A 26,282-nucleotide genomic window follows, 5' to 3' on the forward strand; every position below is an offset into this window, starting at 1 on the left:
AATTTTCTATATCATGCAACCCTGATTGTGGAGAGTGCATGTATAGTTTGAATCAGAAAGGAATTAATCTCCTGACTTCTTTCAACAGGTAAGTTATAGCTGATGGGACAATAACATTCAACTGTCTAATCTGTGTGAAGGGAAAGGGCTTTGCTAGTGTGTTGTGCCATTTAAACAGCATTCGCTGAACGTCACGTCAAACCTTGTCAAAGCAATCTGTCTGATGCCAATGTCAAAATCCGACCTCATGCTGTTTCGCCTTCTTAGGAATGCAGGTGCTGGAATGGAATGGCATTCACTTGACTGGAAAAACTTATGAAGAAGTCCAGAGCATTATTCAACAGAGTGGGGAAGCAGAAATATGTGTAAGACTGTGAGTTTTTCCCCATCTTTCTGTTTCCATTTTTTTTTGGCTTTTCATGGCTTTTTTTTTTTTAAATTTACAGTTGTTAAGGTGGAAACTTTGTTAGCACAAGGTATCATTGTAAGAATTAGCAAGAGTTCACTGTGCGTGTGGGAGGTCTGTTTGTACTTTTTTTCTTTCTAAAGTCATAAGGAAAGATAACCTGAAGCAGATGTCAGTGATTATGCTTTTCTAAACAATGATATCTCCATTGTCAGACCACAATCTCCTCTTATTGGTACACATACAATTCACTGAATTTACTGGCATTAGAAGATGGTAATTTAGCACTAACTTCACTTTTACTGAAATCTGTATCCTTTAGATCAAAGTCATTGAAGCATCATGAGAAATCTATAAACCTGCATTCAATCCATTAAAGATTTCACCTTAAAAGAACCTTTTCTTCTCAGCTCTTCAACGGCATTGCAAACATGGATCAGCTAAGAAGGGGCCATGCTTGGGAGCTGCTTTATGTCATGAACCACTATTCATTTATCTACTTAATACAATTATGAGGGTATGAGGAAAGAGTTTCTTTTGTCTCAGGCTTCTCATTGCTTTCTTTAGGGACCTGAACATGCTCTCGGACTCTGAGAATCCCCAGCACCTGGAGCTCCATGAGCCAATAAAGGCAGGTGAGCAACAAACCATTGCTTAGATATTGTAGGACAGGATAACAGCTGAAAATCTGATGTGATATGAGCTAGGATATTAACATTGTAAGCTCTGGTTGCATCCCAAATCTTTCCATGGACATCTCCTATACGAAGCCAAGCATTTATTGTTGGTTATTATTATTATCAGCCCAGTTCAACCCATGCTGACAGTTTATACTAATTAATGCAAAGGAAATCTCAGTAATAATATGGCAGCTAACGTTTTTTATGCGGGGAAATTCTCCTACTAGTTACCCCTTCATCTATACATGCTACAGAAAACTGTGGCATAATGCCCCCCCTTCAGCAGCTTCTCTGGGCCCTGTGGGCAGAGCTTTCATTCTGAGAGCATTGCAGCACGTCGACAGTGTCCTGAGGAATTTGCTGGGAGAGTGTGATGTTTGTGGTGAGTTTTTGACTCCTCCTTGCCAGGAGGTGGGTGATGTGGCTGATTCCTTCCTCTTCACTTCAAGATCTGCTGGGGGCCTTTTCTGTGTTTTCTAGCACGCCTTGCTCTTTCCTCACCGGTCAGCAGCTCTGCATTGCGTACGACTTGACTGGACATTGTAGACTTTACCTGTGATATATTCTTGTGCTTTGTTCCTTCTGTTGTCCCAAAAATTTATTTTGCCCAGCTCCTGAGTTTGCAGCAGTACTGATAGCAGGTACTGATAGAAGCAAGTTGCTGGTATCCCTGGGGCCTCAGCTATCGTCTGTGCCCAAACCTCGCAGCACTCTGCTGTCACCCCAGGCCTGTGCTCCTATAAGCTGCATTATTAATCTGGAGTCAGAAATACGTCAGTCTATACAGTGAAATTACTGTTGTGCCTTTCTATTTCAAAATTCTTAAGCATGGGCATTATACCGTAAAATTGTACAAGGCGAAATGTGACTCCAAGTAAGGTCATAGCCATCTGGTCATTAGATGGTTGCTGCCACAGCCAGACAAGCTAAAACAAAGCTCCTAGAAAATTGGAGCAAGTTCCAATAACACACAACAAGTCCTAAGGCCTATGTTAGCTTAATACAGGGTTTGTGGTCTGTTACTGGTGATGAAAATAGTCTTTACTAGGATACAGGGATGCAATGAGAAGTACACTACATGAAGGTTTGCTATGCGACTTCTAACATGGCACTGCTTTGGGGGAGGATTCCCTTCTGATCAATCAGTACCATGACTGCAGACTCCAGTCATTGTTTTAGTCATATCTAATCTAACTTGGAATCAACATCCACAATCTTACCAGTAATGCAGCCCTTCACCAAGCTCAGTGTAGATTAAAAGAGTGTTTCACTCAGCATCGCCTGGGTCCATTCTGAGTTCTGTGGTTTTGTGGCCATTCTTTTATCAATTAGTATACAAGTTACCTGAATTAAAACCTCCGTTTTCTGACCATGTAACTCTTGCCATCTGTTAGTATACTTACCATCAAGCTACCTTTTGTCAAAAATGCATCAGTACTAATTGAAAGTGAACACTGAGTCCGCCAGAGTTTTGAGGCAGAGCTACTCACAATTATGTTTCTTAGTGAGCAGATCAAAAACACCAACGGCATCCATAGACATTGAAATTGGGGGTGAAATGGTAGAAGCTAGAATAAACATTGTTTTTAATTAAAGGAGAAAAAATTCCCCCATTCTTGCAGGCATGCTTTCTTCTAGTCTAGCAATCTTCTAGTGGTTTCTGAGTTAGAACAACTCTGTAGAGTCCCTTCTGGCTGCCAAGCTGTGTCTTTCCTGCTATCACCTCTGAGGTTTTGCAGACTGTTTGTGCTTCGGAAAGGAACAATCTCCATTCCCTGTAGAAAGAAAAAACAAATACAGGCTAGCAGGCAGGATAAGGATAATGTATTGCCTTAAACCTCTCATACTTCTGAAAACCAGGGAAGCAAGCTGAGCCTAGTATCCTTTTAACTCTACGCACTTTAAGGCATATATGAAACTTACTTGACCTCATTTCTCTGTTACGTGGAGATTGCATCTACAAAGCATAAATTCTCCCTGCTCATTCTTGGGCAGCAGGGCAGGCAGTCAGACTCCTACCACAGATGCCTCACATAGGTGTGTGTAATAAGGAAAGATGAATAAGGGCTTTGCTCTTAATTTGTTTGCCTTTTATCCTCCTTTGATTAATTTGAGGTGCTAAATTTTTGAGCTCCTTTTCTCTTTATTTTTGAATTCAGTTTTATTGAATGTCCAGTGGATTAAAAAAAAAAAAAAAAGTTGAGATTAAAGCTTTTTACAACAAAGTTCAGACACTTGGTGAAACTGGAACAGTTCCAAAACAGTGCACGTTAGCAAAGGCCAGTCTTTAAAACTGTAATTTGCTCCAGTGGTATTCGGTATGACCAACAAGATCTATTCTTCTTCAGCTCGAGAATAATCTTCTCTGAAAGCTTGTGAGATGAGTAACACTCGACAGTGTTAACAAGAAAGATTGGGATGTTGATGTTATGGGGGAGATTACTATTTTTTGTGAGGTGCATGTTCAAAGTATAAGAGCAGGTGACCTGAAAAATTGTAAAGATCATTATCCTGTCCCTGTATCATGGCAAGATGGATCTGAATGTGCTAGCGATTACCAGTACAAAGCTCTCTTACTTTAATCCAGTAGATAAAGCGAAGTCCCCAGGGGTCGATCCCAAGCAGCTGGCTGCAGAGCTCCAGAAGGTTTCTCTACAGCAGTCGCCCCTGGTTGCTTCTTCAGGAGTGGAAAAGGGATCTCATGTTCACTCTGGAACTACTTCTGCCACCTCCAGCTCTGTCCCCAGCCCTGGTCAGCCTGGTTCTCCCTCAGTGAGCAAAAAGCGGCACAGCAGCAAGGTAAGAAACTTCTCAGTTATGTGGCAATAACATTTTGATGACAAGAAGAAACTGCCTATTTATCTTCTTTAATGTAGCAAGAAATCACAGCACATATTGATGAATTAATTTCCGTGACAATGAGGAATACTGCTGTTAAGATATAGAATTTGGACACAAGGAAACGGGATTATGTGATTTATCCAAGGTCATGAAAGATCAGGCCCTCTCTGAAAACAGATTTCTCAAACAATGTTATTAGTTTTAAAGAAAATAATTGCCCTTTTCTTTCTTCATTGCTGTTACTTTTGAAGTGCATCCCTCATGATGGTGAGGTACTAGTTCCACAGAAGCTGATAATGCTGAAACCATAATTCCCCTCTCTGTACTAAGCTACTGTTTGAAGTATTACAAGCTGTGAATAGTCAGCAATATCAAGCATTTTTCTGAAAGCCAGGGAAAGAATGAAAAATAAATTTATTATCCAAATGTGTTTTGTCATTAGCTAATTCCTGCAAACTTGTTAAGCATAATTTCTCATTTTCTTTGTCACATCCTGTCCATTTCTCAGCCGAACTTCTTTCCCCTTGTGCACCTACCTGCACACCTGGAAAGGACAGAGTGGACATTTAGCAGCATTTCTTCACAGTTGAAACTGAAAACTAGATCATAAAATAATCTGTCACATTTTTGCATTTTGTGTCAAAAAAAGTTACCACCTGAAGTAAAAATCAATCCTGAGACTGCATTTGCTTAAGCAATTTGTAAGATGAAGTTGATTGCTATCCTGAATCCCCAGCTTCTCACTGTCTGACTATTGGAAGCAAACCTTCACAAGTGCTTTCTGAGTATTTATTTCTCTGCATCTTTATTCCTTCTTGGGACCATCAGGTTCCTACCGCGTTCTTGTTATGTTTGCATTTTGTGCTGTGGAAGCTGCGACTGTGATTTGAACTAGAAGTGTGTTAGGTGCTGTACAAACCAAAACCAGCAAATGGTGCCTGCTCGTTTCAGATGGCTCTTTGGTAAGCTTACATAGCCTTCACGAGAGAGGAAACACGACAATCTCCTTCAATGGAATCTGAAGCAATTCGGCAAAAACTGCAAATATATTTATTTCTCAGTTTGATTTGGGTAGTAATTGTGTCCTGCCACAATTCCCATGGATGTCTTATGAACCAGTTCAGGTCTGTGATGCACCGTTTAAATCCATGTCCAGATTTACTGCACCTGACTTCAGGGGTCTGTCAGAATTGTCTAATCACCAGGGGAATAGCTGGTTTCATTGCACCTGACTCTGGATACTGTATGTATCTACATATGGACTGGTTTGCCACGTGCTTTATGTTTACCAGAGAGGATAAGGCACTTCTGAGGTACAATCCGTGAGACTGGATGAAACCTGCATGCACTGCATGGAAAGGAGGACAGGGCTCTCAGTGCAGATGTCACTGTCTACACTGACCCCTATCATTCGGTTAGATAAATCACACTCCTAAATTCACTGTGTAGTGTATGGAGATCCCTGAATCCTTTATGTGCAGTGGGTCCTGGAGAGGTGCCTCTCACCGTCCACATGAGAAGACTGGGTTCCCAGCTTTGGCACTGTAGCAGGTCACCTAAAGTTAGATTCATAACTGCTAGTTAGATTCATTTCCTGCTTCACAGAGGATTTAGTAATCTTTCATGAAAATTCAGCTGGAGGCTTATAAAGATGATACAAAAAAAAATATTAAGACTTATGCCTTTATCTAGGGGATGCAAAAGTCAAAACCAATCAGGTAAATATTTTAAACATCCTTTGCTTATTTCTGAAAATCATGTTGAGAGGCATTTCTTTCATAACAACCATAGCTCATGTTGACTTGTATAGCTTCTGTTCATTGTCCGCAGGCCAAGTTTATAATGGTGTTGAGCTCTGTTAGAAGAGAAAGCTACTGCTTATCCTTTCTGGAACTGCTCTTTGCCTTGGGCTGACAGCTTTTCTAGGCAGGCTGCAGCCTTGCCAAAGTATCATGACAGACTAAATATCTAAACCGCCTAGACCTTGTTTTTGTGACTGTTCTTATTTTTAGCTAGCATTTTTTTTTAATTTTGTTTTAAGCTTTTTGTATAGAATATGCATTCCAGAGGTGGTGTAGGAATCTCTTTGATGTTCTGCAGTGCCAATCCTCTCATATTTAATGCTTTGTCCTATTGCTGTGGAGAGGGATAGTGCATAGCATTAGAGACTGGCACTAACAGGTTCCACATCATGGTAATGACAACCTTCTCCAGCAGGTGTGATGGCATTACAAAGCACCGGCTCTTTCACACGGTGTGTGAGTGCGTGCAGGGAGTATCCAAAGAAATTAGAATGAAATGAGATCAGCTATCACAGGAGAGGTTTCACCTTTAGGAGCCTTGAGCTGACTATATTCTGTACGGACCTGTTTCTTTTGTAATGTAAATGTATGATCATTCTACTCTGCAGATTACAGCCAGGATATAAATGCCCTATAGAAACGCTTAATTGTCTTTGTGTCTTGAAAAATGGGTTGTTTTTCTAAATCCTCAGATCCTTTAACTCCTAGAAAAGTCAGCAAAGAAATACTTTTTCTTCTTTTCGAATTAATCCTCACTGCGGCCCTGATACAGAAACATACTTATTTGCATCTCTACATTTCAATCCACATCCAACTTCAAAGTTGGTCCAGCTCTGAGATAGAGGTTAGACCAGGTGACCTTGAGAGGTCTCTTTCAGCCTAAATTATTCAAATGTCTTTGAAATATTTGGGTAGTTCTTCCTGGTCAGTTTTATATCAACTGACTTCAGAAAAAAAACCCAAATATTTCATATGCTGAATCACAGCCTTGTAAATGAATGCAGAGAATTAACAATGATACAGAAACATAAAAATGTACATTTATTTTTACATATGAGAAGATGAAAGCCAAGTAACTGCCCAGCTAAAGGGAACTTACTTTAACCACCTTTGGAAGACCACACAGAAGTTAAGCACGAGCGTTCTGTTTCTCTGAACTCCTTCCACAGTATCTGTACTAATATATTCTGTATTACATGATATTTGGAGTGAACAAACTCATTATTTCTGCAAGTCGAACTTCTGAGCATTTAGACTATCCGATAGTGATTTTGTAGCTGCAGCGTGCTAACTCCAGGTTATTCTGTAGCATTGTCAGTGCTAGCACAGACTGAGGTCAAAACTATTAAACTTATAATAAAATCCATTTTAGAAGTGAAGTATGATAAATGTAACCAATTTAAGCCCTACTTTAAAAGTTTGCATGATGCTCAGGTAGGTCTCTGCCTTTGGCAAAAGGAGTGAAATTCTCCCTTTGAATATTCTTTCAAGGACCAAACAAGTTTTAGGAGTAGTGTGATAGTGATAGCATGCTATAGTTTTAAAATATCATTTAAGATCAGAACATTTTATAAACTATTGATGACCTATTTTAGCTGTTAGAGGGATTACACTTCTTTAAAAGCTTAGTAAGACACTAAGAAAAGCTGATCTAAAAATTTTCTGTGGGAATTGTTTTTGAGACACGTGCACTTCCAGAAAAATCAACATCTTTTTTTTTTTTTCTGAAAAAGCTTGTGCTCATTACAAACACATCTAGAAGGCGAGGTAAAGCACGTAAAACAAACAAAAATAAGTCAACAGAAGACAGTGAATATAACTATTTAACAGGCAGGTTTGGGATGGTTTTCTCCCATGTTTTTGTTGCACTGGCGTTTGGCTGGGATTTTTCTGGTTAGTTCTGGTCTACAGAAGGGTAGTGCACTACCTTAGCTTCATGCTCCGGTCCAAGAGACACAGGCTCTGCATTGGCTCTAATTTAAAACAATTCCTGTCCAACATCCTGAGAAAACCTTGAAGGGTTTTTTTGGAGCGTAAGGCAGCACAAAAGAGGCAGATCGTTTTTACTCTTCTCAAAAAGTGAAAGAAAATCTAATTACACAGAATAATATGTCAGGCTGCTCTTCACATCTGGAAAATAAGAAAAGATGACTTCCAGATCAGTCTTCAGAGAACAGTAAGTTTGTCCTTGTTTGCATTCTTTGTTTTCTGATGCATCAACCAAGGAAGCAGATGCAGAGAGAATGCAAAATTATTCAAATCCTGCTACTGAACCAGAGAGAGCTTTCTTGCTTGACTGATGGCTTGCAGATTAGAGGTAGATCCAGGGTGGCTCAAGGGTGCCAACATTTAACAAAAAGTATGGTTTTGAGAGCCCAGGATTTGAAGCAAGGGGTGATATTATTTTCCAACTACTAACAAACAGGAAGGAAGAAAATGTGGAAAAAGGAAGACACCAAGAATTTTATAGCTTTTCTTAGCAACCTAGAGAACCTCAGCGGCAGAAAACAGAGAACAAGCACAATTATACGGCATTGTAAAGGGGAGGACAGAAAATTTAAATTTCGTGTCATGGAAAGTTTGTGGAGGAATTTGAAAATGGAGTGGTATAGTTGAATCAGTTATCAGAAAACACAGAATAAAATTTTTAAAAAAATTATATGACGTGGCTTGCAACTGTGAAATCCACTTAAACTCATCCCTCAGTTTTAGTACCATTCCTTCCACTCTTTCTATCCACTTTAATCTGAACTCAATTTAAATTAGTGTAACCTTTGCCTTTCAGTAGAAATATGGCTGTGTTGTACTTGACCCTGTGTTTGGTTTCTCTGTGCAGCATTTGCTTTTGTTAGACAGGGTTAATTCTATATATCTTTTTCTCCCCATGCCTCCCTGAGTGACCGGTCTGCTCAGACTATGAAGTCTTTGGCGTTGGCAGATCCTGTACTTGGACAAAGGCTGATCAAAGTGGCTGGGCTGGAATTTAAGTGCTGTTGAAATATCATAGCTATTAGTTTTGAGTATATGGATTGGGGACAAACATTTTTAAAAATACTTGGCAATACAGCACTATGAACAGCACTTTTAAAAACAGTTAACTGTGACAATCTATTGTTATCAATATGTGTATGTGTATCTTTGTGAGTGTGTGCCTATGTGTTTATTTATGTATTTTAATCTGGCAGCCCACGGAAGCTACGAAGTCTGCTTCTCATCCGATCACTGGAGAAATTCAGGTAAATATGGTATTTTTTCTGTGTAAATTGTTGCTACTGGCTGCATTTTTCTGATGAATAAATTTGTACAAAACAGTCTCCATCAACTGATTTCTTATTCAGCTCCAACCCCTTAAAATGTCACGAATGAAAGTCAGGGTTTGATTTTTGCCTCTGTCTTTAATGTTGGCTTGTGAAATATGAACAGAAGGAAGGAAAGTGCTACTGTTTATGAAGGGGCTAAAAATGTACTGAAATTCATTCTCATCTTTAATATTTGGGCACTTACTGTGATTTACTTCAGAAAATCCCAGACTCTTTACCTTTCAGCCAGGACTGCTGCGGGTTATCTCATAGTGCAGTGTCTTTATTTCCATGCAAGGCCAAGTTTGTGGCTGTCTCCTTATGTAAAGGGACTTTTTAAAACAGTGAGCTGGGAGCAGCGGAATAAATGAAGCCTGACTTCCTATGGGCTTCTGTCCTTTTTTTTCCCTTAATTAATCCCTCTCTCCTATACTAGTACTAAGGGTCTTTCCATAGTATTATAACTTCCTTCTCGGGCTGAGGCTCCAAGTACTCAGAATTTGTGTAATTCCTACTCAGTAAGACGGCTGTTGCTCAGACTAATATCAATGGTTCAAATTTCATCTGTTTGGGGTTTTTTTTTTTGGGGGGGGGTGTTTTGTTTTTTGTTGTTGTTTTTTGTTTTGGTTTGGGTTTTGATTGCTTATAACCAATATTGGCAGACTTTGAAAGCAAAATTTGTTTCAAGATCCGTCATAATCATCTCTCATCTCACTGTAGTCGGGAGACGGAGACAAAAAGTTCAAAAATGTGCTTGTTTCCAATAAAAGGAAAGGTCTAAAACTCATTCAAAGGATTTAGGAAATGTATTGAACCATGTAGGAAGTAAAAATAACAAATACTCTTACTGTCTTTTAATGCATTCTCTAGCTTCAAATCAACTATGACAAACACCTTGGCAACCTTATCATACACATCCTTCAGGCAAGAAACCTTGCTCCCAGAGACAACAATGGCTATTCAGACCCCTTTGTTAAAGTCTATCTTCTTCCAGGGAGAGGGTAAGTGTAGGAAAAAATTTAAACTGAACTTTCTTTTCCTTTGGGTTTGTTACTCATCACTAATCAATAGACCTGGGAGTTATTGCTGTAGAAAATCCAGGTACAACACCAGGAGGAATAATGGATTTTTAATAGAAAGACAGATCATATTCCCAAGGAAATGTGCGTACTTTGCTAATAACCTCAGGGACTTCATGATCATTCCTGTAGATTTTTCTTTTTTTTTTCTATATTTCCATTTAAAAATTCTAAAACATGCAAAAATGCATATTAAATGAACAACAGACTTTACTGAAAATGTACTAAATATATTAATACTTTCTGTAATATAGAAAGGTACATGTTAATGTTATCATGGAACAGTTGCTTCAGTTCAAGACATTCTGAATTTGGGACAGATTTGCAAGCATGCAGAATTACAGTATCTGAGACAAATTTAAGGTTTATCAAAGATGAGAAATACTAGACAGAAAGCATTAATTCCATGTGGTATTTTATGATTTTTTGTTTTAAGGAGCTAAGATGTGTGTTTAGAAATTCTGGTAATTCTGTATCTAATGACTACAGAAATCACTAATCACTTTTTCACAGACCATTGCTTCTTTAGACTCTGTAATTGTAAATACCTCATTAGTGTTTCCTTTAAAGGATATATCTCTGTATCAGCAGTAATTTATCTCTTTTTTTTTTTTTGGGCCCTTGAGTTGCAGAATGTCACAATACACAGAAGTATACATGGTTATAATAATCCTGCTGACTTCAGTGACACAATAGATATATCTAAAATTAAGCTGATGAATCAGACCTTAGATTGCAAAGACAAATTCCTGCAAACTTCTCTGCTTGCATAATCACACTCATCCTAAAAGACTCTTAGGCTGGGACCATTCAACTAAAAATCTGTATTTCTGTTCTATTCAGAGTAACAGGAAAGTGAATGGTCAGGTCACAGTTCAGCGTTTGGCACACGGGCAAGCACAGCTAAAAAGGCGTGAATGGTACAACTAAAGGCATGTGTATTCTTTTGTAGCTTGCTAATTCCAGCTACACAGCGTTCAACATTGTTCAGTGGCACTGGGCCCAAAACTATTACTGAATATAATGGGAACTGGTCGTAAATCTTGAAGGGTTTTTCATGCACCCAAGAGTCTTGTGAAATACTTGTCCAATCAGTCTTACTGGGAATTTTGCAGGTACATTCACTGATGTAGAAATATGACTTTGAACTAGAGATACACTCGCCCTGCAGAGGTCTAAGGCAGATCTTAGTACAGGTTTAAACTTGCTGACAACTTATGAAGAATTTGGATTTTAATTTTGCTTGGGTTCATTATTTTAAAACATGGCAATGTTGTAGTTTTACATGTAACTTGGGGCTTTAGGGAATAATAAAAATAAAAAGCTTCTCAAAAGTGTCAAACTTGTTTCTGAAAGCAGAAACTTGAATTACTACTGGATATCTTTTATCTGTACTTCTGTCCATGCTAGACTTCTTTCTTCCTAATGCTTCTATTTCCTTTGATTCTGGTACTAGAAACTACCTATTACTCACATGTTTTCTTTCATCTGTTCTCATTTTCTCTTACATTTCTTCCCCTGTGTTCCCAACTTTGTAAATGCTGGGTATGCAGACAAGTCATGGTTGTCCAAAATGCGAGGTAAATCCAATTTATGCTTGCTTTTTTTTTTTTTTTTGCATGTGTGATATGGTAATCTTGGGCATTGAGCTATAGATTTCTCTTGAGTTTTGTTGGTACACAGTTGCAGCATGGTTTTGCTGTTCATTCTCTAATGAATCCCATCTCCAGGTCAAAAGGAACTGGAAACAAGTAATTCATGTTCCTTGAAGCAGTAATATTCTAGGACCAAACTCTGATGACAAGAAAAATTTCTTTGAAGTCTGAAAAAATTTAGTTCAGATACCAAAAAATTCATTCTCACTCATTGAAAGTTGCAAAATAATTAACTTATTTCAATATTTTGAATGGTGTTACTGTCAAGAGAAACAGGCACTGTTTGGAAATGAAATGGAATATCTTTTCCTCTGTACTTTGCCCAGTGTATAGACATTAAAGCCAGGCATAATTCTAGATAATTGCCCAGCTGGTTTTAAAGCTGCTTGACCACATAAATGGTTATTTGTGGTAAACAAAATTGAATTTTTAGTTATTGAAATTAGTAGTGCTTTGTTTGTCCTGGAGGTGGAAACACAAGGCAAAACTTCATTCTTAAGATATGCTAATATCAACCCAGGCTAAGTACATAAGAAAAATAATTCAGCCCAAATTCTAAATTTGCTTTAAAGTAGAAACCTGACCAAACAAGTCAACAAATGACTTTCAATGGACAGATCTTCACTACAATGTCTGTTTCTTCATTAATAACATTATTTAATTACTGTGTTTAAATGCCATATAAATGCCATATATGTGTTACACTTTTCGCATTGTAATTTCAGTTGTATGATGTATTAATAAACTATAATTAAGGAAGCACAGAGAAATTATTGAGAAAACAGTAATGCAGTTTGTGGCTTTTCACACAGCACACTCTCTGAATTTCAAGTCTAAATTGTTTCATACTAGGTATAGACTGGTTTAATGAATGCTCTTTATGAAAGCATCTCCCTCTGTTGATCACAGTTGTTGCGGGTAAGGTGCATCAGTGGTATGAAGTTAATGTATGTGCCAGATCCTTTCCTTCAGAGGTCTAGAATACCTTCAGCTGTCATCCAGCTTAGCCTGGTCTGCACCTCCTTAGAAGTGGTCAAGGTCTCCTGCTTCCCTTTGCAACAGGTCCAGACCACAGGTTACATGAATGTGGGCTACTGCCACCCTTGCTGGTTTAGATCCAGATACTCTATGAACTTCACTGGAAATACTCCAGTTACCATGTTAAGAACACATTTACCTTATGACGCTGCCAGTTCTGAAATTCAACACTGCATGAATCACCTTCTCACGTATTTCTGTGACGTATCACAAATCACCTTTGAAAAGGTGACTAAGTTGTAATATTGCAAAAGGAAATCCATGCAAGGAAAGGTCTTGGTGTTATTTTCTTGATTGAGTGTACAAAGGGCCTTTTCCTATTTTCTTCAAAAAGATAAAGTATATCAGTTCCTTAAAACCAGTAGCTCATATGACATCTATATGATGTAGCATCCCCAAGCTGTGTAATGCTATCCTGACTTAGTGAAGGTCAGAAGTAAGTGGGTGTAGGAGGAGTTTGGATATGTTAATATTTCATTGATAGTTGATCAGAATAGGCATTCATTTGAGGAATACTGTGAGCCCTGAGAGAGAGACGCTGCCAGCCCAGCTGTCACTTGCCTCTGTTCCATGTCTCCATATGGGTCTGTCAAATTTCATTAATACTTTTGAGTGATGGGATTGCTTTTCTGAGATTGGAGAGTGGGAAAAGAAGGCTACTGAGGTACTTAAAAATTTAAGTGCATTACTGAATAGGATTTGTCATCAAAATCTAGTTTCCAAAAGGGTTCAGATTTTGTATTTCAGCTTTCCTTCCAAGATATGCAATGAAATAACTTCATGTGAGTTTCTTTTTCATATGCTCCTGGTCCCCCTAGGTTTTAATATAGCCTTTTCTTACTGACGTACAATAAAAAAGAAATCTCCTTTATTTTTCAAAAATACACCATTGTGTGCTATGCCTGACAGAACTGTGGAGAGCTACTGCTTTCTTCTCAAAAGCAGAGGTGGACAGATACCTTGTTTCACAGGTCCCAATGCCCTTCACATTTTTCAATGGATTAGAAGAACGTGGATAGCATGTTTTGCAAGAAAAGAAATGGAACTGCATAGAATGACTAGAGCGAAAAGAAAAAGCAAAAGTAATTGCAAATCCCTTTCTTTAAAAGATATCCGCCTAGTAGGCAGCTTGGATATGGCCACTCACTTTTGGATAATAAGGCCACTAGACACTCCAGGATAATTAGAGGGGAACACTGCACAGTAGAATTGAGTTTGTATAGTGAAACTGCTGGTGCTGAAGACCCAACATTGACATGCAGTCATGCAGTCATTGACATGCAGTAAAACACATGCATCTTTTACATAACCTTAATATAGACTTGTCCCAAGCTGGTACCATGCTTGGTACACCATTAGTGACTAGCTAATTAAATGAGTCCCTGGAGTGCATCTTCGGAGTTAATCTCATATGAAAGGAATCTAGTTCATTAGCTCTGAGAGCATGAAGAGAAGGCTCTGGGGAGACCTTACTGCAGCCTTTCAGTACTTAAAGGAGGCTTATAAGAAAGATAGGGACAATCTTTCTAGCAGGGTCTCTTGTGAAAGGACAAGGGATCATGTTTTTTAAACTAAAAGAAGGGAGATTTAGACTAGATATAAGAAATTCTTTCCAATGAAGATGGTGAAACACTGGCACAGGTTGCCCAGAGAGATGGTAGATGACCCATCCCTGGAAACATTCAAGGTCAGTTTGGATGGGGCACTGAGCACCTGATCTAGTTGCAACCTTCACTGCAGGTAGGTTGGACTAGATGATCTTTAAAGGTCCCTTCCAGCCTTCTATGTTTCTATGATTCTATGACCCAAAAGACAGTTCAATCGAAAGTCAGAGGTGAGAAACAGAACAGCACACTACCGAAAATTAATGTAGGGGAACCATAACAGTGTTTAATAGGGCAGATACAGGTCATTCTGTGCCATTTGGCTTTAGTGCTGGAAAACAGTCCCGGCCACATTTAGTTTAGTAATAGATATAGCACATAAGTTCTTTAATGTATGGGAGGTTTGAACAGAAGACAAAGGGCAGCTGAATTCCAGACTGGTAAAAAGAAGTTCTTTTTATCTTTTATTTTGTTGGGTTATCAAAGTATTCAAAGCTTCTCTCCTACCCAGCTCTTTTTTGAGAGGTCCATTAAAATTTATATTAAATTAAAATTGGAATGGAAGCAAATCTGACATCACAGCTCACAGAGCTAGATGAATCCATCCATATTCTGTTAAGGGTTACTGTATTGCTTTCTCCATACTCAGGAAATGCAAAGTACAATGAAAGCACTTCTGATTCTTTTTAAAAACATTATGCAGGCAAACTTTTTATTCTAGGCTATTGATAAAAACAATCACAAGCAAGCTTGATGCACTTTTGTGTCTGTTTCCAGTACAGTTAGAGGTATAGGCAGAGAACAGGATCAATAAGAAATTAGTGTTTCTGTCATTAACGGGATATTAGTTACCCCATAGCATTCATTAAATGTTTTTGTGAGATGGGACTCCTGTAATTAGAGACTGCAACCTATATATATCATGGATTTATGCTACTTCAAAGCGCTAATAGAAGGATGGTCTTGGAAAAGAAATCAATGCATTATCACTTCAATTTGTAATCAGAGCCCAGCATCTACAATGAGAGAACAAAGCCTATGTGCATGTGCTGCCTGATGCTTCATGATGAAACAGTTGTAGGGAGAGTAGCTGCTGAAGAGTCAGAAGAAGACGTTTTAAAAGATCATGTCAGGAAAGCGTACTAAAGAAAAACACCCGAAGGCTGTCATTGTCCTCTTGTACCACTGAGTTGTTGCAGAAATGGGAGATGCAGTTCTTTTTCTGGTTTTTGATTTGCAGGTGGTTTTGGTTTGGGGTGTTTTGTTTCTTTTTTTTTTTTCTTTTTTTTTTTTTGCAATAGAACTGAGAGAAACAAAAGATTGCTAATTAATGTGTCCTTCCTTTGTTCAAATTCAGTGCTGAGTACAAGAGGAGAACTAAGTACATACAGAAAAGCTTGAATCCTGAGTGGAATCAGACGGTCATTTATAAAAATATCTCCATGGAGCAGGTGCGTAACGGGTAGTACTGTTCAGTGCTTTATTCGCTGCTGTATTATTTGTATGATCTGCAGTGCTTACTGTGAAGGGAGCAATGCTACTGGCAGTTATGTGAACCCCTATAAAATCTTGCCAAATTTAGGGGGAATTGGGACCTATTTCATTGCCTCTGATAGAGCTTACTATATCAATACTCTTTCTCTGACCCTTCTATTGATAAAAATGGTAATTTGTGGGAATTATACTCGTAACTGTCTCATAAGTACAGATGCAACAATTTATAAATTAAAATGCAATATAGGGAGGGAATAAATTCAGACATAAATTTCTGAAGTAGATGCAGAAATCACTGTCACTCTTCATTCCAAAAGCCATGCAAGCTCACACAAAACACAGGTAGGTCCTACCATTTTCTTACTGAAAAATATTTATAAGATGCAGAGTCATTTTTAGAATTAGCAGCAATTTACAGCAATGGGCTTGAAATAGGAATCACCTGGAAAAAAAAATAGGAGATACTTAATTTACTTGTTACAGAAAGATTTAACTTACATTTGGGAAAAAGGTCTGTGGAAGTCTTCTTTGTTTCTTGTTGGCTTCCCAACTTTACCTGACCTACAGGGTTAACTGAGGCAGTGTGAAGCAATCGAGTCCTTTTTCTCTCCATCTCCACTTTGAAAGAGACTCTCTACCATTTGAAAGAAGCATAATGAGCAAAATGATGATCAGTCCAGTTGTTTAAAGTATGAAGTATATTTTAGAGAATAATGGATCTGTATTCAGTCCTAAATCTTTTTGCCTTTCTTAGTGTTTTGTTCTTTATACTTTGAATTTCATTTTTCAAGGCCATTTAATCTTTCAGTACTTCTTAAAAAAGCCCAGAATAGCCAGACTCTTTAGGGAATAGATTTCCCAACACTTTTGATATACTTCTCCAAATGTTTTTAATATACTTCTTCAACATGACACCAAGACCTCAATATGATCTTCCTAACTAAAAATTTCATTATTCATTCCTCTTGTTCATTGAAAGGAACGTAGACTAAGACACTAATTTTTGCATGGAGCAAAACCCTTCCCACAGAGGGACTTGCATGATTACTCATGCAATCTAAACATCTGAACCTAACAGGCAGTAGCTCAGATTTGCTTCAGAGGTGTCCTGTTGAAGGCAGTAGTTATGGTTTGCTGGGATTTGCATGATGTTTCATGTAGGCTTGAATAACTGGTAGCTCATTGGCAGTGAAAGCATCAGAAGAAGAACACCACTGTGATGTTTGTCTAGCTGCAATATAAACCCTAGGTCTTCTTGGTTTTGTGAAAGGGTTTGGTAAGTCTTAGCAGTATTTCTGAACAGAGGATTCCTCTTAAGAAAGGCTCTTCAGTTTAGTTAATTTGCTTATTTGCTTTCAGGTTCTGCTGTCATATTTCACAGAATTAATCACTATTAATTCTAACATTAGTAATGTTTGGCTGTTGGACATTCAATGGCTGTTTCGTGATTTTAAATTGCATAATGATCCCAGTCTAGGATTTCTTGGACAGAGATTTTTATGACAGAAAATCTCCTAATATCTTTGTTGTCAGTTTTTTTGCCCATTGTTTGATGAAATTTGCCTTTAAGTTGTATGTTGAATTCTTTGAACTTTTGCTTTCTGCGGCAAATCTCCCCCTTTTCCCTTTCTCTGAGACTGTTACGCAGTGCTTATAAGAGTGTAAGTTTCAGCTGAGCACTACATATGTTGTATATTTTGTCCTCTTGTCACATAAGAGTGTGCACAGGGAATATACTTCCTTCCACACCTTTTCATGGCTTGTATCTAGTGCTAAGATACCGGTGTGAGTGATTCTTCTCCTATAAAATTCAGTGCCTTGGCTTAGAGAATATACAGCAAAGCAATTTCTAAATCACCAAATCACCACCATGCTGATGATAAGTACCCTCTACAATTTGAAGAACTATTACTGTGCAATAGTATATCATTTGCACTCATAACCCTCATAAATGGATATTTCAAAATAGGAATATAAAGAGAAGTACAAGACAATAAATGTGACAGACAGAATGAGTGTTCTGATCCACAAACAAGCAGAACTGCATCATACACTAAGTTATACAGACTTAACAGTCATACCCTAACATAAATTCATGAATATTTATAAATATAATTTCTACAAAGAAATGTTTCCTTTCCCTCCATCAAAGCATGGGTTGCCTGCTGACAGCAAATAAGTATTATTAAATATTTCCTAATATAGTCCTTTTAACGTCACTGTCTAGACTTTAGCTGGTTGTACAATTTTTCATTTTATTTTTCCTTTTCATAACCTAGCTGAAATTAAAGTGAAAATAATTGTGGGAAATAGATCACTCTTTGAAGTGAAACAGACTTTTTCAAGGTCGGAATGACTAGTTTTATCATGTAGCAAATTCTACTTTGACAGTTGGAGACAAAGTAAATTAAACTGTGAATATTTAGTAATTCAAGGTTTTTATTAAGTAATAAAATGGACATAATTACAATTTGAGAGGAAGGCCAAGTACACATTACAAATATTTTATAATTACTAGCTCAAGTCAAAGAGCTACTCAGAGAGTAGAAGAAAGCAAGGATTTAAGGAGAAGATGGTAAAAGATGTAAGTTTTGTTGCTTTTGGTCATGCCTTTGATATAATGTGTGACCACAATATAAGATGTGGCTTGGTTTGCCTCAATTTCTTACATGCCAGAAAGCAAATAAAAGTATTTCCTTAAATGATGAATATCATTCCTAAAGCAAATAAGTCTTGCTATAGCTCTTGTCCTGAAATTGAAGGTAATATATTTAGAAAGAGTAATATTTTCAAAATTCTTGAGAGATGCAGAAGCTTATGTCTTATTTCCAAAAGTAAGAGAAGCTTTCTGGTGAATCAGTAAGGTGTTGGTAATTAAATCTTACTTAATACCTTGGACAAAAGAAATCCAGTTTCTAAGCGACATAGCAAAAGTCATTTTGTCCTGCCACATACCGAAGTACAGCAATATAGAGAAGAGTACAATAAAATGTTAAATGTGAATGTAAATACAAATAAGTATAATGAATGATCTAATACAACACCTTCATTTCTACTTATCAAATATCCTGACTGAGACTGTAATATTTTGTATTATTTCTGAAGTAATTATAGGAATTAACTTTCAGCATAGGAGAAAAACTAACTTCTTTAAAATTATTTATTTCCTCCCTCATTAAAATCCTTGCATGAGATTTTTGAGGAACACATATAAAATATTTAATGCATATTTAGCTACAGAGACCTGCATTATTCGTAGCAACACCCAGTGGTCTCCAGACATTTAAAACAAGAAACAGACACTTTTGTACATGTGATGTTGGTTGTCTTCCATAAGAGAAAATCTTATCCACATTGGCTGTTTCTGCATATTCCTGCAGTTTCTTTAAATGATGGCTGTCCACAGCAGCCTAAAGCGAACTGCAGTTCACACACGGTAATATGCTTTTAGGTGGGGTTTTTTTCCTTTTTTTTTTTTAATTATTTTTAATTTTTCCACAAGGTGAAGGCTGAAATTAGTTTCAGTATAGTAGCCCTTTTTTCATAATATGCTCAGATGAGGCTCTCGACGTGTAAACTGATTTCCTTCTTTTAGGGACACTTTCTCATTTTCCTCTTGGTACATTGCCCACTTGCAGAAACACACTGTCAGATGAATAGTGAGTTTCTTGCAACCTGCTTCAGTATTGCTGTCTGTGAAATTCCTGTTGGGGATCTAAACTTCCAGCTTCACGACCTACAGCTGGATGATGTAAGGCAGAACCCTACTTTGCTGTGATGGCATATTGGCTGCTTTTAAAATCACTAGAACTAGTGACCTTCAATAGTGGTCCATAAATATATCTTCAGAAAAGCAAATTTTCCTTCTCTTTCAAACTCATTTCACACACTTTGCCTAATAAAGCTCTTTTGAAGGTTTTTCATTGTCATAATATTTTATAAAAGCTTTATTAGACTAAAAGGCTTAAAATAGATACCACAAAGAAGTGTAGAGTACTGCACATTTTCAGCATTTTTATTATCGTACTAATGCAAATAAGCTAGCGAAGTAGGGTTGCAGCTACTTGAAAATAGCCCCTCTTTTCCACTTTCCACCAAAAATTCTTTGAATTTAGGTTTGGGGTTTTTTTTCCTTTCCCATGTCTAATACATTCTTCCCTCTGTCCTTAACTAGTCCTCACTTGAAACAAGAAGACAACATGTCCTCCAAAAATAGCAACAGTTGAGACATTTCTGCGAAGTATTTATGGTATTCCTTGATTTTTAAAGGATAAAAATACATATACTTACTATAGCATCTAGCGGGAAATTATGTCATCCAGGAAGATAAAGGTAGCATGGACCAGTGGGCTGCTCAACTAATTTTTTTCAGGTTATTTTCCATGTTGAAGTTTCGATAATGTCTTGGAGGAACGAAGAAAAGGAATTTTATTCAGTCAAGGAAATCAGCTTTACAAATATTCCATAAGGAATGCTCAGAAGAGAATCTTTTTCTTATATTTTTTTCTTAGTTTTTGTAGGGGATATTCTTGAAAAGAATATTTAAGAAGAATGTGGCCTAATTATGTAGGAATAAAACAAAGATTAAATAATTTCTCTCAAATATATAATTTTTTTAATCTCAACTTTCAAGTCATTTTGTCGCCTGCTTAAAGAATACGTTATTGATGCTAAAAATAATACAATTCCCCTTTATGTGTTTTCCAAGATATGCTGATATAAACTTGTTTTTCAAAGACACTGGCTTTGCATAGTTGCTCATTTTTCCAAACTGGGAGCAGAAGATATTCTGAAGACATAATAATGAGATGAAATTATCATTTAAAGGCAATTTTAAGTTATTAAGAACTCTCTGAATCCGTGTTGCATTGAACCAAGTGGCAGTGGAGGTAAACAGTGCTTTCCTTGAAACACAGTAAATAGTATAGCTTATAATTCAGCAATGACTTGATGCCATGTTGTCCCTCTGTCCCAAGATGTCAATTAATGGTCAGATCAGTGAGTGACATGTTGCTTCTGTTAGAATGATGACTTCAATTTCCACAAAAGATTTCTAGTCCTGACCTCTTTTATACAAGTATGTGAAAAAAGTCCTGTTTTCCTTAGTAATGCTTTGAAGTGTCCAACAAATTCTTCATTTACAACTTCTTAGCCTGACTTTGCAGACATCCCATATCTCCAGGATTTTGTCCTTCTCTCTTTCAAGCCACATGAATTTATTGCTGCCTCTCCAGCCACCTGCTCGCCTTTTGTCCCAGTGTACAACACCAGTAATCAATCCTCTCCCCATCTATCCCCACAGACCTCTGGAATAACACTCAGGTCAATCTTTCCAATAAGGTCAACTGCTTTGGTCAACAGCTTCTCCGTCTTGTCCTATAGAAAGAATTACTTGTTTCTTACTTGTTTCTTACTGTAGCCTGTACAAAGAGCGCTTGACACAGCTATCGCGCTTAACAAGGTCTGCAGATAACGAGATTTGATGGCTGTCATTAAGACCTAACAGTACAACTTGTCCTGCATGACTGGATAATTTGCAGAACACTGAATTCTGGGGGTATTAAAACCTGGTCTTTATAGATGACAAGATTGTGTAAATGGTGTGTTGTAAATAGTAATTGATTTCAAATTCACACTCATGTGCACTTTAGAAAAATGTCCGAGTTCAGACAACGCAGATCCGACGATGTGAAAAGATCTAGAAATACAAAAATGGAGCCTTAAAAATCAGTTTGGCTCTTGCAGTAGGCATACCTTCTGTCAAAAACAGCTTGTGGAAATTCCTAAAATAGGTCCAAGCACAAGCCCATTTGTCTTGATAACAAATAATAGCCCCAAATTGTTTTTCTAGGAGATCAAGGTTAACAGGAGGACAAAAGCTACCTAGCTGTCACTATGAAAAAGGGTACAAGGAGGAGATAATGAATAGAAACCACCATACAGACTTGATTTGAAGTTTATGATGGCAATGGGATTAATTATCTTTTGACTTAAATTGCAGCTGAAAAAGAAAACACTGGAAGTAACTGTCTGGGATTATGACAGATTCTCCTCGAATGACTTCCTTGGTGAAGTGAGTGTCTTCTTTCCTTGTCTCTAACCCTGTCTACCAACTGCATGCTGGTATTGGGAGACTGTTCTCTTCCAAGGTATGGCACATGTGTTAGGTAAAACCTTTTTTACAGCACAGTTTTACTGCTGACCTGATAATAAATGGCCATGATTTGTTTCATTCACACATGAAAGATGCTTTCTCTTCATCTCGATAAACTCTGGGTGAGTTCATTTAGGACTCAACACAATGTTACTTCACTGAAAATCAAGATTTTTTTTATTTTTGAGCCTGAGATAGTAACAGAATGGGTAATTCTTGTTATGACTGATAATCTGTCTGCCTTGGTTTTAACATAACATGGGAAGGCTGAGGAGGTATCAGTCTTTGTAAAGGACTAAAGGATTAAATTCTGCCATCAAGCTATCATTTAGCACATGCACAAGTATCACCAAATGTGAGTAATTTGGTCTTGCTGATCAAGGACTCCTTTCAAAAACTACAAAATAGTAATATCATTACCAAAGTATGACTGAAGGCAAAATCTTGTAATTAATGAGTGATCATGGGAAGAAGTATGTTCTCTCTTTGAAAAGCAAATGAACAAATATATGCATATGTAATAGAGAATTGCCAGCAGTAACTGTGATGTCAAAAAAGTAGTTAAAAATGTTATTACAGAAGAGGATTATAATTAGAAACAGAGGCCCAGGAAAATCAATTGCTCATATACAAAGTAACTCAGAGTATCTCTGCTCATTCTGCATTTGAATTTCACAAAAAAGGCACTCAGTTCAGCTCCAGTCCCCCTTTGTATAGCTACAAAACTGAGCAATCAGTGTCACTATTTGAACAATTACTAAATAAGTGTATAGGAAGCAGCTACATGATTGCTTGTTTCCTGTATACTGCATCAGTATTCTTGTTGAGTTCAGCATGTTTGTCCAAATGCAGGACTTTACTGAATATTTACATCATTGTTATTTATGACATTTAGGAAATGGATGCTCCAGCAGCTGTGTCCATGGGAAGATTTAAAATTTTGCCCTCAAATATTTTCAACCTCTAGAACAATTTCATTTATTAAGTAATTAAAATATGAAAACAATTCTTCATGAAAAAAAAAAGGAATGGAAAATATTTTCCACTGTATTTCAGGACCAGGACATCCAAGGGAATCCTGGACTATAACATTAGATATGGGATATCCAAATTGTGCCCTGAGGTCTTGCTTGAATAGAGCCAGCACCACTTGCATGTCCTGGAAGGCAAGTGGTGAATCACGGTTCACATCCATGGACTGTAAATCCCTCTTCTACAAAGCAGAGGCCCCAGCCTATACTGTGTATTGGGAACAATCCTCAGCCACGCTGTCTTCCAATTCATTCCTAGAGCTATGATGAAAACCCACACCAGGGAGTATGCTAAATAGTCAATCTGTTCAGATTAAGTATAGATCTAACCAGAAAGACCAAGCCAGGTCATATACAACCTATGAAGCTGAAAGAAAAAGGAAAGAAAAAAGGCTTTCAGCCTTCTAAAATGATCAGACTTCCCCATCCATAGACTTGAAGAGTCTGTTTTTATTCAGGGTCTTGTAATAAACTGCCAAAGACTTCATGTGTCTAGGAATTCTAAAACTTACTAGCTGACATTAGTTTTAACCCTCTCACTTTAGAGCCAAAATCAAGGCTATTTTGGTCCTTTCCTTTATTCAAGACTCTGTGATGAGTCTTTAGTACTTTACATCTCTGGGGCCTCTCAGCTGTAGCACCATAAGGGACGAAGGGTCCTTATTGGTCTTTTTTTTTTCTTTAAAATAAATTTCACAGTACTCCTGCTACCAATGCGTGTGGCCTAGAGCGGATTTTACCTACACTGAGGGGTTTTTTATCCAAGATGCTTTCCCCATTGCCTTTGCATCTCCCATTTTTTTTTCCCCACTGAAGCTTTGAGGCCTAAATGGCCTATGAATTCTATTATTTTAGTGAAGTGCAAAGGTGTCCCTATTCTTTTATTTTTGTTACAAATTCTGCATGTGCAGATGTGGGTTTTTTAAAGAATCAACAAGTACCAGTCTCATATTTTTGAGGAACTTATCAAAAATGTTTATTGAATTATTCCCCCATTTACTAACACTGACAAAAGGGAGAAAATAACACTGCCTGATTCTTCTATTGGAACATGGCTATACAGAGGCAGAACGTCTAGATGTGTTTTTAGCTTTCAAGCCAGTGTTCACAAGCTACCCTTTAAACTATCTAGCCGTCTTGGTATGGAGCAATGTCCAAGCTCATAGTCCTTACTGAGGTCCTGTTGAGCAGATATATTAGGTCAGACACATCAATATGCTAAAGAATGTGGGTTTGGGATCATAGCTGACTTATATTGGGCAAGGTCAGAGCATGGGCAGAGAGCCCTGATTCTGTCAGCATACAGCAGTATACCCTTAACTTCTTTCTTGCATTTGATTGCAACTTCTGGTAACACGGCTGTACATTCCTCTTCTGTACACAATCATTAATAGATCAGATACTGGTCCTAAATTGTACTTTGATTTATTTGTAGGTATTGATCGAGTTATCCAGCGTCTCTCAGCTTGACAACACTCCTCGGTGGTACCCTCTGAAAGAACAGAGTGAAAACATTGATCACGGGAAATCTCATTCTGGGCAGAGTAGCCAGCAATCTCCAAAACCGTCTGTCATCAAAAGCAGAAGTCATGGAATCTTCCCGGACCCCTCCAAGGGTAGGAATGACTTGGTGCACCTGATATGAGATGTTTTCCCAGATGATGGGAAAACCTTTGCTATGTGTAAGTTCTAATAGAAAAATAAAGTTATTGCTATGAAGTTTGTACACGCTTTTATTAAAAATGTATTTATCGCTGTGATTAATTCATTGGAGCCAAGGCTTAATTTGGCTCGATCTGTGCCAGCCAGATTACTGAGTAATTGTGTTCTTAAAACAGCAGCTTATAAACTCTATGTGCTTTGGACATCTCCTATAGATTCTGTGCCTCTTCCATTTTTCTGGTAGCCTTGGCAGAATTCAATACATATTTAGCTTTCTATTTTTCATGTTCCTTAAATATTGTATGGCATTTTATCTTCTGGAAATGTCACATTAATATTTTATAGAATAACAGTTATGCTATAATAACGCCTATGCATTTCCAGTCAATCATAATGGGCTGTAGCATATCTCAGCTCTATTGGAAATCAGTGGCATTGATATAATACTAGTGTTTACAAAAGCAGAATTGATGTCAGTGTCTCCTGCTCCAAGAAATTTATCTCCACTTTGTTTTAACACACACATATATATGTATATATACACTAAGTACTCAGTGGCCAGTTGCTCACTTAAAACAGCATACGTCATATCAAAGTAAAAGGCATCCCAAATAGCATCCACATGAGAGCCTTGGTGATGACTCCTATCTATTTCTCTGTGTAATGTTTTGCTAGACATTGTTGTTAATTTAAGATCTGTATCTAAATTAGAGATTAGTATAGAAACTACTGTATGTTAGGCTATGGTTTTGACCAGGGCATTCATTAGACTAAAACTGCTTGCATTAGCTAAGTGTTTGGTACCAGCGTAAGCGATGCTACTTAGTTTTTACATACCAGAGAAGTAGAAAGTGGAAAACAAATTGATCTTTAGGCTACCCCATCATTCCACTAGTTTGAACCAGAATTGGAGGCATAATTCACAGCTGATAGAAACCCAGCAGTAGATTAATTACCCCCTGGGACAGGGGAACAGTGGGGAAGTAGAAAATGGTGCTTCGTAAGATTTTCTTAATCATGAAATACCTGTGATTTTGGATGGCTTAATCTGTTCCTTGTTCTGGACTGCAGCTAGAAAGGCCAGTAAAGAGAAAGAAAATTAAATTGTCTGTTTGTTTTTAATAAATTCAGCAGTTGTGCTTCTTCATTTTCTTGGTAGACATGCAGGTGCCCACCATTGAGAAATCCCATAGCAGTCCAGGGAGCTCCAAATCTTCTTCTGAAGGACATCTACGCTCTCATGGTCCATCTCGCAGCCAAAGCAAAACCAGCGTCACTCAAACTCACCTTGAAGATGCTGGGGCAGCCATCGCCGCTGCTGAAGCAGCTGTCCAACAGCTTCGCCTTCAACCAAGTAAAAGACGCAAATAAATTCCTCAGCATGGCAGCTTAATGTTCATCTGTTGCCTTTTTCCCTGCTGTCCTTCCCTTTTTGGCTATTTTTTTCTGTTCTTGGCACACTGTGCTCACTCTGTTCAATGTCTTTCTTTGTGTGCCTGTGTGTGAATACATATAATTATAATATACTCTTGTACTT

At 37.7% G+C, this 26,282-nt stretch overlaps 1 protein-coding gene across 1 annotated transcript; it reads left to right on the forward strand.

Annotated features, from left to right (window-relative positions):
• Positions 1–267: 267 nt before the first annotated feature.
• LOC104490927 (protein piccolo-like) lies at positions 268–26,282 on the forward strand (the record flags this gene model as incomplete). The annotated part of the gene is made up of 10 exons (XM_010133281.1): positions 268–373; positions 974–1,041; positions 3,674–3,885; positions 8,915–8,965; positions 9,899–10,029; positions 11,661–11,687; positions 15,762–15,855; positions 21,900–21,971; positions 24,519–24,699; positions 25,905–26,282. Coding segments are annotated over 10 exons (1,154 nt in total), but the record flags the coding sequence as incomplete, so codon positions are not given.

Source organism: Buceros rhinoceros, unplaced genomic scaffold, assembly GCF_000710305.1.
Source record: "Buceros rhinoceros silvestris isolate BGI_N320 unplaced genomic scaffold, ASM71030v1 scaffold2013, whole genome shotgun sequence".
Classification (NCBI taxonomy): Eukaryota; Metazoa; Chordata; class Aves; order Bucerotiformes; family Bucerotidae; genus Buceros; species Buceros rhinoceros.